General features: G+C 33.8%; 2 protein-coding genes and 1 non-coding gene across 12 annotated transcripts; 1 reads left to right on the top strand and 2 right to left on the bottom strand.

The window, feature by feature from the left end:
• Window positions 1-3,865: 3,865 nt before the first annotated feature.
• On the bottom strand, window positions 3,866-6,953 carry LOC107905562 (UDP-glucuronate:xylan alpha-glucuronosyltransferase 2). Its single transcript, XM_016832240.2, has 3 exons — window positions 6,702-6,953; window positions 5,956-6,589; window positions 3,866-5,029 (listed from the first exon to the last, which is right to left on the bottom strand). The coding sequence occupies exons 1-3, from the start codon at window positions 6,897-6,899 to the stop codon at window positions 4,086-4,088; spliced, it is 1,776 nt and encodes a 591-aa protein (XP_016687729.1). The 5' UTR covers window positions 6,900-6,953; the 3' UTR covers window positions 3,866-4,085.
• Window positions 5,758-5,830, top strand: TRNAR-CCU (transfer RNA arginine (anticodon CCU)). Its single transcript has one exon. It is a non-coding gene; the product is annotated as a tRNA-Arg (tRNA).
• Window positions 6,954-9,106: 2,153 nt separating the features above from the next.
• Window positions 9,107-17,270, bottom strand: LOC107905560 (phosphatidate phosphatase PAH2). 10 transcript variants are annotated; one of them, XM_016832233.2, is made up of 13 exons: window positions 15,129-16,774; window positions 14,141-14,909; window positions 13,756-14,063; window positions 13,549-13,622; window positions 12,559-12,643; window positions 12,230-12,316; window positions 11,990-12,062; window positions 11,218-11,261; window positions 10,670-10,798; window positions 10,482-10,591; window positions 10,050-10,189; window positions 9,582-9,955; window positions 9,107-9,309 (listed from the first exon to the last, which is right to left on the bottom strand). In XM_016832233.2, the coding sequence occupies exons 1-11, from the start codon at window positions 16,455-16,457 to the stop codon at window positions 10,144-10,146; spliced, it is 3,054 nt and encodes a 1,017-aa protein (XP_016687722.1). In that variant the 5' UTR covers window positions 16,458-16,774; the 3' UTR covers window positions 9,107-9,309; window positions 9,582-9,955; window positions 10,050-10,143. The 10 variants fall into 10 exon arrangements, with proteins under 10 accessions (XP_016687722.1, XP_016687723.1, XP_016687725.1 ...); XM_041094141.1 differs by lacking the exon at window positions 9,107-9,309 and adding an exon at window positions 16,783-17,270 and having other exon boundaries at window positions 9,448-9,955; window positions 10,482-10,577; window positions 15,129-16,549; XM_016832232.2 differs by lacking the exon at window positions 9,107-9,309 and adding an exon at window positions 16,783-17,171 and having other exon boundaries at window positions 9,448-9,955; window positions 15,129-16,549.
• Window positions 17,271-17,804: the final 534 nt, after the last annotated feature.

Below are 17,804 nucleotides of genomic sequence, written 5' to 3'. Positions count from 1 at the left end.
TTAACATCAATTTATATTCAATTCAATCCAATTCACATTTTAGAAAAAATTACCATTTTGCCCCTATACTTTTAATTAATTCTGATTTCGTCTCTAGGCTTAGAAAATGAAATTCATGCAATTTAATCCTTATTCCAAGCCTAGAACAGCCCATGTATTTCATAAAATTTATAATTTTTCCATGAATTTTACATCTTTACAATTTAGTCCCTAAATCACAATTTCATCAAAATTCCCTTTACACAAGTTGTTTATCTATCAACAACCTTTCATTTTCTACCATAAAACTTCATAATTCATGCATACTCATCCATGGAAAAACCCTAATACTTTGATAAATTTACAAATTAATCCCTGAGATAGCTAAATTAAGCTATTACGATCTCGAAAACATAAAAATCATTAAAAACGAGACTTGAATACTCACCTAATTGAGCCAAATAAGCTTGCTACCTTCAAGCTCTTCTAATTAGGGTTTCCATGTAAAAATAATTTGGGAAATATGATAATATGATGATATTTTCATTATTTTATCATTTATCATCATTTATTATTTTACTTTCCAATTTCATCCTTTTCTTTATTTAATTTTCCATGGATGAATCATCATACTTATCTACTAATTCATCTTAATGGTCTATTTGTCATATAAGGACCTCAAATTTTGAATTCCATAGCTATTTGATCCCTTTAACTACTAGAATTCAACTTTTGCATTTTATGCAATTTGGTCATTTCCATCTAATTAGACATGTAATCGGTAAAATTTTCCTAACGAAATTTTCATACGACATTTCTATCATACGATAGATCATAAAATAATATTAAAATAAATTCTCTTTCGGACTCAGATTTGTGGTCCCGAAACTACTGTTCCGATTTTACTGAAAACGGGTTATTACAGTTCGAGATAAGCTTGTGGCGAGATTTGACAAAGAAGGCGTTGTGGGAGTACGAGTTAAGGTGGAGATTTGTGGAGTTATGCCTCGTATTTTTCAACTTTTCTTTTTCCAATTAAATTATGTTTTTAGTTTCTCATATAAAATTTGATTAGTGTAAGTTATTTTAATATTAGTTTCTCACTTAAATTCTGATTAGTATATGTTATTTTAATATTATTTTACCTACGAATTTAGCTTATAAATAGATCTTTTTTTTACCTTAGAGAAAAATAACCCATTACACATTTAGGTATTAATTTTTACAAGCTTTAAGAGAATTTTGTGTTTACACTTTGAGGGTTCTTATTTCGGGTTTCGGGGTTCAGTTTTATCTTCATATTTTGTGCTCTTCATTTTTGTTGTTTTAGTGAAATTATTTTTGCTCGTGATTTTTTATCTTCTTCGGAGGGATTTTTCCACGTAAAATATTTGTGTTTAATATTTTCAATTTCTTCATTATTTTACTTGTTTGTTGCTTAATTGGGTTTATTCCCAAAAAAAATGGTTCAAGATTAAGACTTAGATATTATTTATTAAACCGAAAATTTGAATTTTAAAATTAATTATTATACATTTTAGTCTTGAATTTATATTGTAAAATTATTTGGTAAATTAGTAAAAATTAAATATTGAATCTTATTATATTATTGGATGAAAGTAAATCTTGATTTTTAAAAATGATTTATTTCTTAATTTTAAACATATTAATATAATATTTTATGTTATTTTAGGTAATTTGAGAAAAATTAAATATGGAAATCTGAATAGTTTTTCTAAGAAAGGTAATTTATTTGAAATATATATTTTTAAATAAAATAAAAATAAACAAATTTGAATTAAGGGATAAATAGCTATTTATTTTCTTTAAAAATTTTATATTAACTAAAAAATTAATATAATTATCTTTAAAAAGATTAATATACTTATTAAACATATTAAGCATCTCTGCCTAAGATGCACTCAATAAAACACAAACATTAAAAATTTATTAATTACGCTTTTTGATTAACTGTTTCATAGTTTATCATTACTGTATTGAATTAGTAGTTAATGACCACTAAGTCAATAGGTCAAATGGCATAATAGATGGAATTTTAATATTTGAAGATTTAATTAAATTTTTTTGAAAAAGTTGAATGATTTATTACATCCTTTAGCTTAAAAAATTAATTAATTATTAAATGCATCCTTGGAAACAAGGTTTTCTCCAGGTTGTTTAAGTAATTGGAGGGATCGAGATTTGTGTGAGAGTTTGGAGATAATTCTGTAAGTGGCAATAGAAAAAGTAAGAAAGTGTGATTGGGCTATATCAAATGGGTATTATTTTGCCTAATTTTTTAATTTAAAATCATTAACCCATATGTTCATTATAATATTATCTTTTCTGATTATATGACTATAAAATAAATATTATTTTTATTTCAAAATTTCACATAAAAAAATTTAATAAAAACATTTCAATTATATTAATAATTAAATTTGAATTTTAAAATCTGAAAAATAAATAAACTAAATTCTTTTCGGTACAACAAAAAAGATAAAAAATGAGAGTAAAAGTATTGCAAAACTTCTTATATTATAGTTTGGATTGCATTTCTCTTTACTAAAATTATTTTTCAATCATGTTATGGATTTTTTATGATTATTTGGTTTCTCAAATATGTAATATTGTAAACAGTCTTTTGCTTCAAAATTCTCTTCACGTATTATGTTTATGGATGTTGTTTTGGATAATAAATCCGAGATTGACAACAAAAACTTGATTTTAATTTTCAAACTTGAAAATAGTGGAATATGCATAATTTTATATGCACTCTACAATATCTGATATCTATTTATACTCCATATAAATGCAAGTACGCATGCTCTCTAAATAAGATTCCATATATATACAAGGTACCTACATAAATCTGCTCAACCATCATTTGATATAATTCTTGCCTTGCACACAAATAATCAAGTTTCTTGTGACACTGCTTCCCTCAGGTAAGTCTGTCATGGTGGTTGAGACTAGCAATCAAACAAAAAGAGAATTATTAAACCAAAGGCCGCTGCAGTCCGTTACGGAAAGGGAACTCATTAATTTAAACTTGTGTTTGCAGCAAATTCTAGCCTTTAATTAATATCCATTGAAGTCTTCCGTTAAATGCCTCAAACTTGCATCCCAAAACAATCCCATTATTTATTCCTAAATATGTTCAATCCTGATTACCCTAAGTCAACATCAGATGGCAAGTTTTTTGCCTCTAGATAAATGTATATAAACTGGTTTCCAGGTAAGTGTTAAATGGGGTAGATATTTAATTTTTAAACCCCTTCTAGAGGATCTTTAGCATATATGTATAAGATTGGGATTACTTTACCAAATGTTAAACTTCATAGTAACATAATAAATATATTTTTAAAGCATTGTTGGTCAGTAGTAGACGGACCACCTTACATCAAGTTTGGCATTGTGTTCTTAGGGTGTATTTTATTTTAGTTTTGAGATTTTATCTTCCGACTATACAAAAGGCCCAAGTGTTTAAATAGACAATAAATTTATAAAGCGGGAGCACTTTGCTTGAATGTGTGAAGTCATGATAAGCTCAAGAGTTAAATATAGAAAGACTCAAACTCTTTACCTATAACATATAAGTCATTAATGGAGGAGTATCATACCATTTAAGCAAATACTTGAGTTGAGAGACAAAGACATTTCGAGAATATAATATTAAATTTATTGAAAGAAAGATATACCTACTTTAAACAAACAACACTTTACAAATTTTATCTCCATAAAATCCACCATTTACAACTACATTATATGTCAATTTCGCAGAGTACATAATCTTCACTCTGCTCATGACGAGATCATGTCAATTATTATAATTTACTATTTCTAACTTGGGGTCAAGTTCTAATTTAATTAGAGCGAATGCGAATTCCCAGAGGAATAAGAAGCATCAAGTAAATTCTATGCTGCATGTATTATACAAAGAACTTAAACGCTGTAATCAATGTCTGCTCATACCAATAATATGGTAAAGCTACGAAGGCATAAATTATAAGGAAAACATCTCAATAATGTATTCCTACAAAACCAAATTAACAAAAATATTCATCAGAAAAGAAAGAAAGAAAAAAAAGAAACAATCACAAATTCTAATTGATCAAAAATTTTCGCCTTGGGTCTGTAATATTTATCTTCCAATGCTCATCTTGGAACCCTTCCTTTTCAGCCATTTTCCTATCCCAGTCCAATTCAATCTTTCTTCGCTCTGTCAACCCACACTGCTGCTGCAACTTCTCATCCATGGCGTCATAAAACTTCCACCATCTTTGATGTGCCACATCGCTGGCGTAAACACGTTGGTCCCCAATGTCCCAGTTACAATCGTAATCCCTGTAACAATGCCAAGGCTTCAACCCCAAGTAATGAATGGAGTAAACTTTGGGTGGGTCGGCTGCAAAAAGCTGGCTCTTTAAACCAGTTTCAACGGTGCTGTTGGCCCAGAAGTTCTTGAGAAAGTTCACTCTCCTCGGCAAACGATGCCACCAAACGAACACTTCATTCAGAAAACCTTGGTCTCCTCCATTGTACGAGAATATTTCCTTACGTTTGTTCATTAAAAGCTTAAAGGTGCAGTTTGATGGCTCGACCACCATAATACCCGAATTGAAAATCCAAATATCGTTGCCTGTAGCCGTCATTTGAGGGAAATGGAAAAGGAGATCAATGTTCTTTAAGACAAGGATGTCTGCATCAATGAATATGACCTTGTCATAATCCGTCATCTGCCATAGCCTGAACTTGCTGTAGTTGTATTCATTGTAGGTGCCTTTTTCGGCTCGAGGGTTTCGAATTCTTTTGATGAAGCGCAGTTGCCACCCGGCCGCCTTGAGTGCGTCGCGTTTTGGCTCCGTGATGGACCGGTCTAGGAGAAGGATCAGGTCACGGTTGGTGCCGGTTTTTAGGAGACTTTGGGCAAGGGTTATGGCACCACAAACGTAGGATTCAGATGAATGGAGGACTGTGACATAGGCTTCACGCTTGGCGGCACTTGTCGCCTGTTGGATCTTGGAAACATCAAATACTTCGTCGTTTCCTGAAAATGTTTATTCGTTGTCTCTCCATTATTGCATAATTCATGGAATTTCAATCAATTTTGGGTGCTTAGTCATCACCAAACTGGACTAATTAGTGCTAATCAAATTTACTGCTGCAAGTAACGATGAGTAATAGAATGACGCATTGCTTGCAAATAAAGGAAAATATGATGATATATTGAGTTAACTTTAGATGTACAAATATGCTATCGAGCTTTGATTGCGAATGTTGAACTAAAAGAGTTAATGCATGTGACAAAAATTTGTTGCATTTACAATGATGAAAGATTGGAGTTGGTATCCATAGTGGGAATCAAAGATATACAGAAATGTAGAGGGAGAGGTCCCCCTTCGACTTTTAGTTGACTAAATTGATTCCTTAGTCATAACTAATGAAAACAATTAGCAGAACATATAATTCTTTTTTTTAATTAATAATTATGGAAAAAAGCAATGGAGCCAAAGACAACAAAAGCATAACAACTATAACTTAGACTTTGTCAGCAAGCAAAATCAATTTACTTGGAAGTTGGTGATGGTGTCAACATCAATTGTTTATAATAGTTCTTCTCCTTTATTTCATACTATTTTTTCATTCTTTCGTTTTCATGTCCCTACTTTTGATCTTCAACTACTTGCAGAAAGTTCAGTTAATTGATGACGAAAGTTGAAAAGTTGAAAAGTCAAGTAATTAGAAGTAGACTAAAATAACATGCCTAAGCATCGAGCGCCTGTAGCTCAGTGGATAGAGCGTCTGTTTCCTAAGCAGAAAGTCATAGGTTCGACCCCTATCTGGCGCGTTTGTTTTGCTCTTAATTTTTATATTCTTTTTAGAGCTGTCTATGTCTTCCATTCCTCAAGCAATGCAAGCATTCATACATGAGGGAAAGAAGAAAAAGAAGTAGGAATTTAAGATGAAGCATACCTTGTCCCCATAATGGCAAAGCCAGATTGCAAGAACCAATAGGCAAAGATACCTTTTCTTCTAATCTTGTTATTTCGGGTTCATAGTACCACCACTCACCTTCCTGTTTCACCAAATCATTGCATCGAAATACCTCCAACATTGGCCTGCACTTGCTCAGGAACACCACTTTCGTCCTCCAATTCCAATCCCTCTTCCCCTTTTTAACTGCCAGATTTGCCACTATCAGGTGAACTTGGAGCCTAAACACGTCCCTAGCCCATCCATCTACTGGGTACTCACACGGCAGTTTCGCCACTATCAAGTCCAAGTCATCGTATTTGCTGAAATCCGGCATTGGTATCTCAGGGCACATTGGCCCATCGATTTCTTCCTCTTCGTCAATCCATTCCGGAAACAAATCTTTCCATTCGAAAAGCTCCGATACTCGCTGGAAATGGATTGGGATTGTCTCTCCATGTTTCTCCCATTCACTGTAATCCTCATCTTCAAAGTTCAACATCCCAATCTTAACTCCACCTCCAATCTCATCTATGAAACTTGGCACTTCCAGCATTGTCAAATTCCTCTTTCTCTTTGGTTTCATGGCTTCAGTTTCTTCCAGGACTGCCTCCATCTTCACCCCTTTCTCCACCTACAACAATCGTATGAAATTAGACAAACAGATAATATGATATATAAACATATCATAATCATACATACATGCAAATCAAAACAAAAATGGAATTTGAGTCAGCTCACCTTACCTTGTGATGGCACTCACGCAAAGAGCACCTAACAAGCGATGCCGCATTCTGGAAATAAGCTGAAGAAGATGGGCGCAAAAGAAGGGATGCATAGATAACCAGAAAGAAAGCAAGAAAAACCAGGTTGATTCTAATAACCAAAGCTTTTGAAGGAGCTGCCTTGATAATCTTTTGAAGACCTAGTCCCAACTCACCCATTCTTAAGCTAAGGTGTGCTACCTCAATGCGACCTCAATATATATATAGGTGTATATTCTATATGCATAATTATAATAATTATAACTACCTCTTTTATAGTTCAATAAATTAGAATACGAAAATTTTAGAGTAAAATGCAAAAGAAATCGAACCATTTAAAAAGCTCCACCTGTCGTTTCCTTCGTATTGGGTTTCCTTGTTAATAAAGCTTGTAATTTACTACCATCCCAGTCTTAATCCCATGCTGTTGGAAACAAATTTCCCCTATCTTCCCAACATACCCCTCCTCAACACAGTAAACTACAAATTTGTACGGTAAACTTGTACACCAGTTCCAATGGAACTATAAATACCCTTTGTTTTTTTTCACTTTAAAATTTCATGTTTTCAGAAGAAAAAAAAAAGAGTTAAATTCATTTTTACGTAAATATTACTTATCATATGCATGTGTACTTATAAGCTTATCAAATTCATTGCCTCAAATATTTTCTTTCCAAATGAAAGCATAAAATCATTCGGAAAATCCATCCCACCAATAATGATAAAATTAGAAGGTAGCGGCAACCGCTTCCCTACTTTTTCGGACCTCTTAATTTGTTAGCTTTATTTTGGTACATCATTTGTTAACTTTTTTTAGGTACAAATAGGTTTTAATGGAGCATATAAAAATTATGAGAATAAATAAAGCCAAATACAAGGGATAAAAGGGTAAGAGACAATTTTCATGAAATATTTAGATGAATAATAATTTTAGCAGGCCTTCCAACAACTATTTGGTTGCCCTGTCAACTTCCTACATGCTCTGAAATGTCACTTTTAGCCCTTAGAAAAAGAAATTGCTCGCCACGTTCTACCATATCTGCTTCTTTTTTACAGTTGGTCACTTTTTTTTTTAATTTAAGGTTGTATTTTATGCGTATATATTTATTCATTTTGAATTAATTAAAATTAAATTGCTTATCATAAATTAAAATATTTTAATTTTTATCTTGTTTGAATTAGATTACATCAATTGGATTAGGAACTGATTATGGGTATTAATCTTGGTTTGGAGAAAAACATTTAAATAATCGAAGAATCAATATGGACTAATCGAACTGAGTGACTAAATTAAATATTTTATATTTTTTATTAATTTATTTAATCGATTATAAGCAAGTCATTTCGATTCTAAAATTTTGATTTTTATAATATCAATAATTAAATATAAAATGCTTTATTATATTTAACAAAATCACTATAGTGCTCAAAATTTAGGTTAGCAGTCAATATTTATCAGAACTCATCCGAAATTATTAGAAACTAGACGACCAAAGCCAAAATGAAAGGTGAACTATCAAAGTTTGGAAGTAAATGTCAACTTCTTCATTATTACAATAGATTTGGATTTGGGATATAATATAAATTTATTTGAATAAAAAGAACAGTTCGAACCTTGCTCCTTAAAGTAAAATGATGATACACCAAACATCCGGAATGCTTGAAATCCTGCATGCTAGTTGAATAAGCTATTGCCTATTGTATTTACTATCTGTTCTTTTTAATTTATTTATTTGAGATTATATTTTTGTGAGGTTGAAGTTTTAAATTAGGGACAAAATTCTTCTCGTATTATTACTTTAATCCTACACTTCTTTCTTCTTTTAAAAGACATTGAATTCCTTATCACTTTAGTTGGTATATTTAATAACCTTAATTATCTCATTCTTGGTATAATATAAGCCATGTGTGGTATTACCTCATGTTTTTCTAGACCAAGCAGCCTCGACTTTTTTGCCTAGCTCAGTGCGACAGCTAAAATGAACAGAATTTTATATATGAATCCCCAGTTGTCGTCCTTGACTGGTTCCTTGGATTTGTACAAAGCATCAAACATTATAATTTGACTCTGATCTCTTTTATGTTAGTTAAAGGCTCGAATATGCGTCTGCATGTTTTATTTATGGATATGGTATAAATATGAGAAGCCTTGAATCACTTCTACATCGGGAAGCCAAAACATTGTGCAAGGGACAGACAACCAGGTTTTGATTATCGGAAATTGCGATTAATACTAGTAGCTACTTTGTTGATGGTAAGCGAGATATGAATGTTGACGAGTTCAATGAATGGTTAAAGAGATTTAATGAAGACAAAGATAGGATAAGCAAATACGAGCTTGCCAACACCGATAGGATGGTTTGCTGGGAGAAGAGCAAGCATGGAAGTGATGTCAATGGCAATGGCTTTATTCATGACAATGACAGATTTTGTTTCTTCTTCTAAAGTGTTTTGATTCGAGTCCACATCCCTCTATTCCTTCCATTCCTTTCTTCTTCTTTGATATGTTTATCTATCTATATGTTGAGTTGAACAAGTTAATAATCCAAAATATCGACTAGTCTTCAAGTTGAATGCTATTATCTACAGCCTGAGGATAAAAAAAATTAAAAAAAATTAAAAAAAAAATCCCACATCTACAGAATGAAAAGAATTTTCAATTAATTATACAAATTCATCTTGTATCAGTTTTCTGATGTATATACTCCACTAAATTCTGTAAATTGGATACAGATAATCTTATCTGAACTAATGATGAAAATATATTCTGTATCAACAATAAAAATATATATATTTTAGAAAAAAACAAAGATTTAAGAGTACCCTTTCTCCCTAGAGAGTTTTTGAGGAATGTGTTCTTACACTTTCTAACTATGTCGAATCGCCTGGATTCACTATACAGAAATATATATCAGAAAACTGCGACGCCAAATACAACTGAGATGAATCAACCTTTTCTTTTGTGCAAATTAATTCACTTTGGACAACGAGAGTCGGCCAGTCCTATATTTTTCAAGACCATGGAGGAAGTTCTTGCCAACAGCAATGGATCACACATATAACCCATAATTTCCCCACACAAGCTTGTGACAATTCTGAAAGATATACAGGCTTTAATGACGATACCTAGTTAGATCCCGGAAAGTGCAGGCTAAGAGTGGGAAGGTGTCGGAACATGTCTAATATTGACTGCTCTATGGAGTTATATAAACTGCAACTCAATTTCCAAGCACATCCTAGAATGTTATTGACACGATTCATTTCAGATAACTAGCCAACAATCTATCTGGAGTTTATAACAAAAACGGCAAAACTGACATCAAAATGTACCTCGACAACTCCAAAATCGTGGTAGACATCATTGTCTATCTCAGTATCCGATTGCTCAAGCAACATAATTCTAGCTAACTTCTTCATATATTAATCAGAGGTGGCGGCAGTTTCCAGAAATTCCATGAGTTAAATTCTTCCTGCAATCAAAAGAAATAAAGGATAAAAAAAATGAAAACCCATAAAAATAATTAAAGAAAACTAGAGATTTTAAACAGTATATCATCAGAAAAAGGCGAGACAGGGGTTATAGTTGTCGCCTAGGTGAAAGCTGGAAAATCTAGAAAGCAAGGAATGATTGGGTTTCTTATCAAGAAAAAAGGACAACAAAACTCATTTTCAACCATCTTTACAAATGGAAAGGCTCCAATTGGGGGAGAAAAACCCACTCCATATTGTGAGTTATAAATGGAAAAGAACAGGTAAAAAAACCTGCTCAGAGGCCATTGGTGGAAACACGCGATGAACAAGATCATGAAGGGAACTGTAAGATTTCGTGGCAACATGATGGTTTGTAACAACCTCACCCTGCAAACTTGCAACTGTTAGAAGAGAAGTTTGGTGCAGTAACATTAGAAGCATTTGGTCATCTTTCTTTAAGCATGAAAATCTTAGATTACCTTTGGATTAATAGTGAAGATTTTCCCTTTTGGGATTCCGACCTTAAGATAGCTCATTTCATCAGTGTCTCTGTTCCCAAAGCCAGCATAGAATGGATTGCAGTCTAAAGGAAACAATGCTTTGATAGCCTACGAGTCAAGAGATATGAAGAGAAGGCATTAAAATTTTATTAATTTTAGCCATAAAGAATTTTAAGCTAAAAGTTCAGACACAACATTAAGACAGATTGAGATCACAAGGAATGAAGTGTTGAGGTAAAAACTAATTCAAGAGTTGTAATAATATAAAAAATAATAATAACTAAACCAATTTAAAATCTCATTTTGCGGAGAAGTCCAATAAAATAAGACATCCCTTGAAACACTGTAGATTCCTCTCAGACCTGTATGCACTATGCAACCCATCCAACTGATTTGACTCGCAACCCAATGGGAGATGTATAAAAACTTGAAAATGCAGGAAATAATAATATTAATTTATTCAACGGTGAAAATAACATTATCAGATACCATAATCAGAACCAAGTTTGTAAGAGCAGAGAACTAACCTCTAAGCACGCAATCTTGAATTCATGAGGAGCTCTTCTGATAACTGAGAAATATATAGGATGTGTCAGTCCAAATAACATGATTTAGGGTATTTTTTGGGGCGGGAGACAATGAGACGAACAAGAAAAGATGTATGGAAAACTCAATATGATTGAAGGGTTAAAAGCATATGCACCAAATCAGAAACATTATCATTTAACTACTTAACCTTTAATTTGGGTTACAAAGTAGCCATGCATAGGAAGCTTTTAACTTCCTACGCAAAGGCACATAAGAGGAACACAAGCTTTCATATTTATTGTAGCTCAAAGTGTCACATAACTTAACTTTGACTTTTACGTTTTAATTGCATGTCTCATGCATCTATTTCCAAAGGTAAAACTATGGCTGCTCATCTTAGTTATTGAAGAAATGTCATAAATATCACTAATGCACCATATCTCATGGATTTCATAAAAGTGAATATAAAAGGAGTTATTTGCCTTATCCTACAGTGGATTGGCAATTTAGATGGTCGTATGCCACAAAATATTTTAATTTCATGTACTAATTAGACTATGAAATTAAAATGGTAATTTAGAATAACATAACTGATATCCTAGACTACTAAATGCATAATTCATGCAACAAAACCCAAAAGATAATAGAAGGGAATTAAAATGGTATATGTAGCATATAGACAGCAATCCCAAAACAACAGTCACATATCTCACACATGAAAAGCACCACCAGAAAACTGTTTCATTAAGTCCCGAAAATGCAGACAGTTACCTTCTCTATATAGGGACGGAAAAAGCCCATCTGGGGAAATAACAATTGGACCATCTGGTAAACCCTTACCATCCTACAAACAATAAGATATGTTTGGTAAACAGTTTCCCATTTTTATGAGCAATGGTGGTAAGCCAAACAAAGAAAAAGGACAAAGAAAACATGATTTTTTTTTTTTTGACTTCTTGAATCTTATGTTACTGCACAATATAAGAAAAGCATTAAACTAGCACAGTTCACCTGTTTGAGGTTAACTAAAAATTGTCTAGTGATATACGCCTGGGATATCGCCCGTGCACTCAGAAAAAGCAACTCATACCCATTTTCCTGCAATGTGGAAGAAGAATTTTGATGCATTGAAGAATGCTAACAGTGTTATTCATATTCACGCATATGCAAAATCTGGAAAGGCTTTTTCTTTCTACCATCCAAAATAATACCATGATAGTATACTAGGGCCTTTGATAAAATTTACATGGTTTACAAACCAAAGGCTTTTTTCTGATTGTGCACACAAGAAGGAATAAAAAGTATCATGAGCTGAAAATTTAAGATGAAAACTAACCAACCTTAATAGCTGAAAATAAATGTGCAACACCTGTTTGTAACCAATCTATCCCAACCATAGGCATGAACTGACCTAGAACATCTGATCTGTATAAACAACATAAATGCCAGAAATGACCGAAAAAGAAACCTCAGTCAGCAGCAGTTCAGAAAATAAGAAATAGCCATGGTAAAAGAGAAGCCTATTAAAAATTTCAAAGAGCAACTCAAGGTAATGTGATGCTAGCTGTCTCCAATATAATGGTGGGCTGCAAGAGTAGAACTACGAAAACAAGCAGAACTCATTTTCGGAAAAGGACATCCATGAATTTTGAGCCAAGATTAAGATTTGAAGACAAAACAAAATATACTTAGGTTATCCAAAAGTTGATGCTAATGCTGCTTATTATAACAAATAAAAAGGATCGACTGAAACAAAGAACTAAAGAAAAATGGCACCAATAAAGCTCATGGAACTCCTAACAAGTTCATTTCTAGTGACTGAAATGACAGTAATCATGGCCACTTTCTTGGGGCTATCAAAAGATAGCAATCTGATTTTTTTTTTCCTGGTATATCTTACAACCAGATGATCAAATAGTAGTTCTCTGTTGTTTCACCCTAACCAACAGACTAGCATCCATATCAATTGTTTCTTCTTTCTTTAGTATGAGTGTGTTTCTCAGGCAATTAACCTAAAACTCAGCCCATTGGTGGTATGACTCAATTTGGATGGAGATTCCCCTCCTAACTCAACTGCAAACAAGCTTTAGTACCAAAGCTCACAAAGCCAGTAATATAATTACCAAATTAAACTTATATGGATTGTAATGTGAAGCATGTACTGAATATCATTTGTGACATGTGGCTTTCATATAAAACTGACATTTAATTACCAGAAAGTGAACTTAACGACTTACAAATGAACTTTAACCAATAACCAGTACGCAATCTAAAACATGAAGTAGCATAACATGATGTTCTGGATCAGCAAATCTCAGAAACATCCTTACCTTGTAATTGTCCCATCAACATCTGAGATTACTATACGAGTGTTCCATTTCCACAAATAGATTCTCGCATCAACCTGTTCCGTACATGATTTTGAGTGAGCACATCCAGACTACAACTGCCAAATCAGAATTGACCTTAACAACCAAAAATTAAATAAGAATTCAGAAGGAACATTTAACTTCAAGTAAGAAATTAGCAAAAAGGACCTGCTGCTTCCCTAGCATAGAGGTGGAAAATGTGAAGGTTATATGATTAATCCCATCCTTTAAATTCAACGATGCCAGCTGTTCAGAGGTTGGAGTGATTGCCCTGATCATCTTCTTCACCTGCTTGGGTTTAAGCACATTTTTATCATCATCACTAGCAACAGCACCGTCTACAGCATTCTTAGCATCCAAACCTCTGTTATCAGCTGGAGCCAGCAGCACATCTTTCCTAGATATTGATCTTTTCATAGAAAAAGGCCAAAGCCTCCAGCTTCCGCTACGGGAGACTACGGCTTTTGATGGATCCCCTTCAATGGATTTTACCACTCTGTCAAACAAAGAAAAAAAATGAAACGAAAAGAAAAAGATAACCAAGTTCTTTTACCAATGCAAGGATTGTAAAGAGTATTTTCCAGCTTCCTTGAAGTCTCACTCTCCTCACAACTTGACTTTCCATGTGCCAATGGCCGTTCATCATCTTCCTTGATTGATATCCACTTCAGGGTTTCACAACTAGAATCCAGAGAATGGCTTAGAGGAAGATTGTTGTTTACATCAAACTTGGCCACAATAGGCCACGTAGTAGGAAGTGATTCAATCTGCCACCCATTCTTCTCACCAGCTACCTTATGATTTCTAGAAATACTAATAGGATTAGAGACTATCCCTGCCTTTTCAACAGAAAAATCCAGATCAGTTGATGGACTCTCCTGAACAAAATTGTGAGGATTGAAACATGGCTCATTATTCACATTACATAAACCATTTACTTCTTCAGTTTCAGTACAAATTGAGGAATGAAGATCTTTATTTACACAATCTGGCTCATGGAGTTTGAATTCATCAAGGTCACTGAAAAGGAATTGCTCATCCTCTGAAGTCGCTGATGGTGGAACACTTCTCTTTGGGTCACTATCACCATAAAAGTTCAGAGAATCATCAACAGACCCCAAAGAAGGATGGAGAACATCCTTGATAGTTCTCGCATTTTCAACATCATCACCTAAATCACTGATGGTGGAAGTAATGTGAATGCTATGAGACTTCATTTCCTCCAAACCAATTACAGGATCAACACCGACCATTTCAACTGACATGGTTAATACCCCTTCAGAATCTAACTCCTTGTCCTCAGTTTTCTTGAGAACTGTAACCTGAAGTAAGTTCAGCAAGACTTTCAACTATCACGAGAATGCTATTCAAAGAGAAAACCTAGGTTCAATATCATTTCTAATGTAGTTCAAAGCAGTTTTGTTGCCTTTAAAAGAGTAATGCATTACTAGATAAGTTGCAAAATTAAGCATACCCTTAAAATCTTATTTTGTTTAAAAAGTCTCTTGCAATTAAACAGAACATTTTCGATGAGAGCTCACCTCTGGAACTAGCTCAGTCGCTCTAAGCAGTGGTTCAGCATGAACTTGTGCTTTACCATTTTCTATGTCAGGAAGGCACAGTGTTTGATGAGTTTGCTGACTGGAACAATCCAATGTTATTACTGAGCTCTCTGATGTTTTGCAGTAAACAAAAGCTTGAAGACCATCTGAAACATTCTCCTTATTGGAAATCCAACAGCCTGGTAAAACAACATTGTTTTCATTATCAGCCACTTCTTCATCAAACCGCTTGTCAATACACGATTCAAACTTATATTCACTTTGCAGATCAGGAACACTCATCCCTGAGACAGCAACGGTCTCATTGTCAGCATGATCAAAATTCCTGACACTACGGTCATCCATAGTTCCTAATACATTGGCAATTACTTTGCATTTATCTTCCATAAAACCTTCACCTAACAAGGAGGTTTCAACAATTTGCTGCTCAGTGCTTACACAAGACACTTGTACATTAGCTTCCTCAACAGAACATTCTAGGTTCTCAAGGCCAGTATGAGAACAGCTGACATTTTGCTCGTTGCAGTAATCAGTTTTGTCCGGTACGGTCTGGCAATCAATACTCTTGTCCTTATCATGTACATAAGCCTGAGACAGGTTTTCTGCATCATTCTGTATCTCCTCTTTGAAACCTTTATCGGCCAATGCGTCATTTGAAGAAGAAAATCGTAAAGCATTATTGTTTGATCTGATAGAGGTGAGATTGGTAGACCACTTCACCTCCAGCAGCTCAGCAGCAAACTCGGCACGCTCCAATGACTCTGATCTCATTACACCAGTACCACCAGCACCGTCCTGGTAACTATCCTCCTTTGTAGACCTTTCTCCAAAAACACGCCCAAATATCCGTGACCTCCGGGAACTAGTCCGACCCACAAGCTTCCCATTACCCAGATCAACCTGAGCCACTGAGTTTGAGTTATCATTATCATAGCTGCAACTCTCGGACTTCATTGACTTTCTATTACCAGACAACGGCTCATCCCCGGAAGAAAAAGGAAATGATACACCATCAGATTTACTTTCTTCAACATCAATCTCCCTGAGAAAATATGCTTCCCCTGTATGATCAAGAAACATGTGGAAATTCGCTTCAATGCCATTAACAGCGATGCTTACCGTCCTTTCCTTTGACTTTAAAACCCCTTGAAATTTACCGAACTTAACATACCAAGGCGATGATTTGAAGCTCCCATCGGGTTGTTCTACTACAATTATATCCACTGCACCGCCAAAAGGATGAAAGGGACCAGAAAAAGTAAACACACCGCGGGAGATATAGCTACCTAGCCTGCCCACCGCATACATCCTCCTTTCTATGAATTTCTAGGATCACCCAAATCTCAAATACTTGAAATTTCAACCATAATCTACTGAATAAAAGTGTTAAGCTGTAAATTCTGCAAAAAACCCAGATTATAAACACTCAAATTTGAGTACATAATTAAAAAGGTCCAATCGATCATATGGTTTTTTAGCTGAAGACAAAATAAGGCACTACTTAGAGAGAGAGAAAACAAAATGTATAAATTTGGGAATTGGTCAATGCAAACTAGCTGGAAGAAACAAACAAGAAAAGCATTAATCACGCTACCAAAGAAGATAAAAACAGGAGAAAGAAAGGAACACTCACTTTCTATTATGTTCGATAGCGTGTTTCTCAGTTGCAAATTCAACGCTAAAAAAGAAAAAGAAAAAAAGGAAGAGACGTGACCAGCCAAGCCAAACTAAATAAAAAACCAACCGCCAAAAAGAGAAAGGGCAGGCAGACAGTTGACGTTAATTAAAAAGCATATTCGTAACTGGAAGATATAGTGTAATTAAAATCCCCACTTGCAACAACTAACTAAATAAAAAGAGAATCTACGGCTCTCAAAAAACTAACAAAAGCATAGAAAAGGAAAACACCCGGGAAAAATAGAAAGAGAAAGCTTCAAGCTTGAAAGAAAGGCCAAGAGTGAGAGAGGAAGATCTTTTGTTTTGGTGATTTACTGTTTTCTAACTCGGGAAATGTCGAGAAAGAGAGAGTTGAGAAGAAATCTATGACATGTCTGCAAGAAGAGCATTTAAGTTAGGTGTAATGTAATTGGTTCTGTCTTTCTCCTAGGACCAGACGCCAATAAACACAAAATATCATACGTAAAACATATCTATGCATGAATGAAGATAGAATGAATAACCATATAACAGAACCCAACTACAACCATTGACTAAACTCTAATGAACTTAAGCCAATCCCTTAGTTTAGGATCACTACAAACAATATTGAACTTAAGTATTACTATTCATATTTTTCTTATCTAAAAGAAAGGTTGATATTAAGATTCACATTTTAAATTTTTCAATTTTTTTTAAAGATTTGTTAGATTTTACTCTTAAGTGTTTGTACTTACAAATAAATTGAGTTACATTTTAATTTAAATCGGCAGATTAAAATTTTTATGATGGATTAACACAAGCCAACTCATCCCAATCTTGGCTGTTTCGTTTATGATGTAAATATGGAGATTAATGTGAAAATTACATTGTACTTATCATGAACAAATGCTCTGTTATTACGTGTATGAATATTAAGGAAGATGTCACAGTCACATTTTGCAGGAAAAACAAAGCCATGTCAAATTCTCTATTAGATTCTCTGACGTGTGGATTTAC

Source organism: Gossypium hirsutum, chromosome D05, assembly GCF_007990345.1.
Source record: "Gossypium hirsutum isolate 1008001.06 chromosome D05, Gossypium_hirsutum_v2.1, whole genome shotgun sequence".
In the NCBI taxonomy this organism is placed as follows: domain Eukaryota; kingdom Viridiplantae; phylum Streptophyta; class Magnoliopsida; order Malvales; family Malvaceae; genus Gossypium; species Gossypium hirsutum.
The sequence above is the reverse complement of the archived record's forward strand: the minus strand, read 5'-3'. Positions and strand labels throughout refer to the sequence as shown.

Excerpts from the sequence above, each read along its gene's own strand:
- LOC107905562 (XM_016832240.2), bottom strand. The coding sequence starts at position 6,899 with ATGGGTGAGTTGGGACTAGGTCTTCAAAAGATTATCAAGGCAGCTCCT. Across the intron at positions 6,590-6,701 it reads TGCGTGAGTGCCATCACAAG|GTGGAGAAAGGGGTGAAGAT; the intron begins GTAAGGTGAGCT and ends CGATTGTTGTAG. Across the intron at positions 5,030-5,955 it reads TTTGCCATTATGGGGACAAG|GAAACGACGAAGTATTTGAT; the intron begins GTATGCTTCATC and ends AAACATTTTCAG.
- LOC107905560 (XM_016832232.2), bottom strand. The coding sequence starts at position 16,457 with ATGTATGCGGTGGGCAGGCTAGGTAGCTATATCTCCCGCGGTGTGTTT. Across the intron at positions 14,064-14,140 it reads TCTTTACAATCCTTGCATTG|GGGATCCATCAAAAGCCGTA; the intron begins GTAAAAGAACTT and ends AATCCATTGAAG. Across the intron at positions 10,592-10,669 it reads TCTTCACTATTAATCCAAAG|TTGCAAGTTTGCAGGGTGAG; the intron begins GTAATCTAAGAT and ends CTCTTCTAACAG.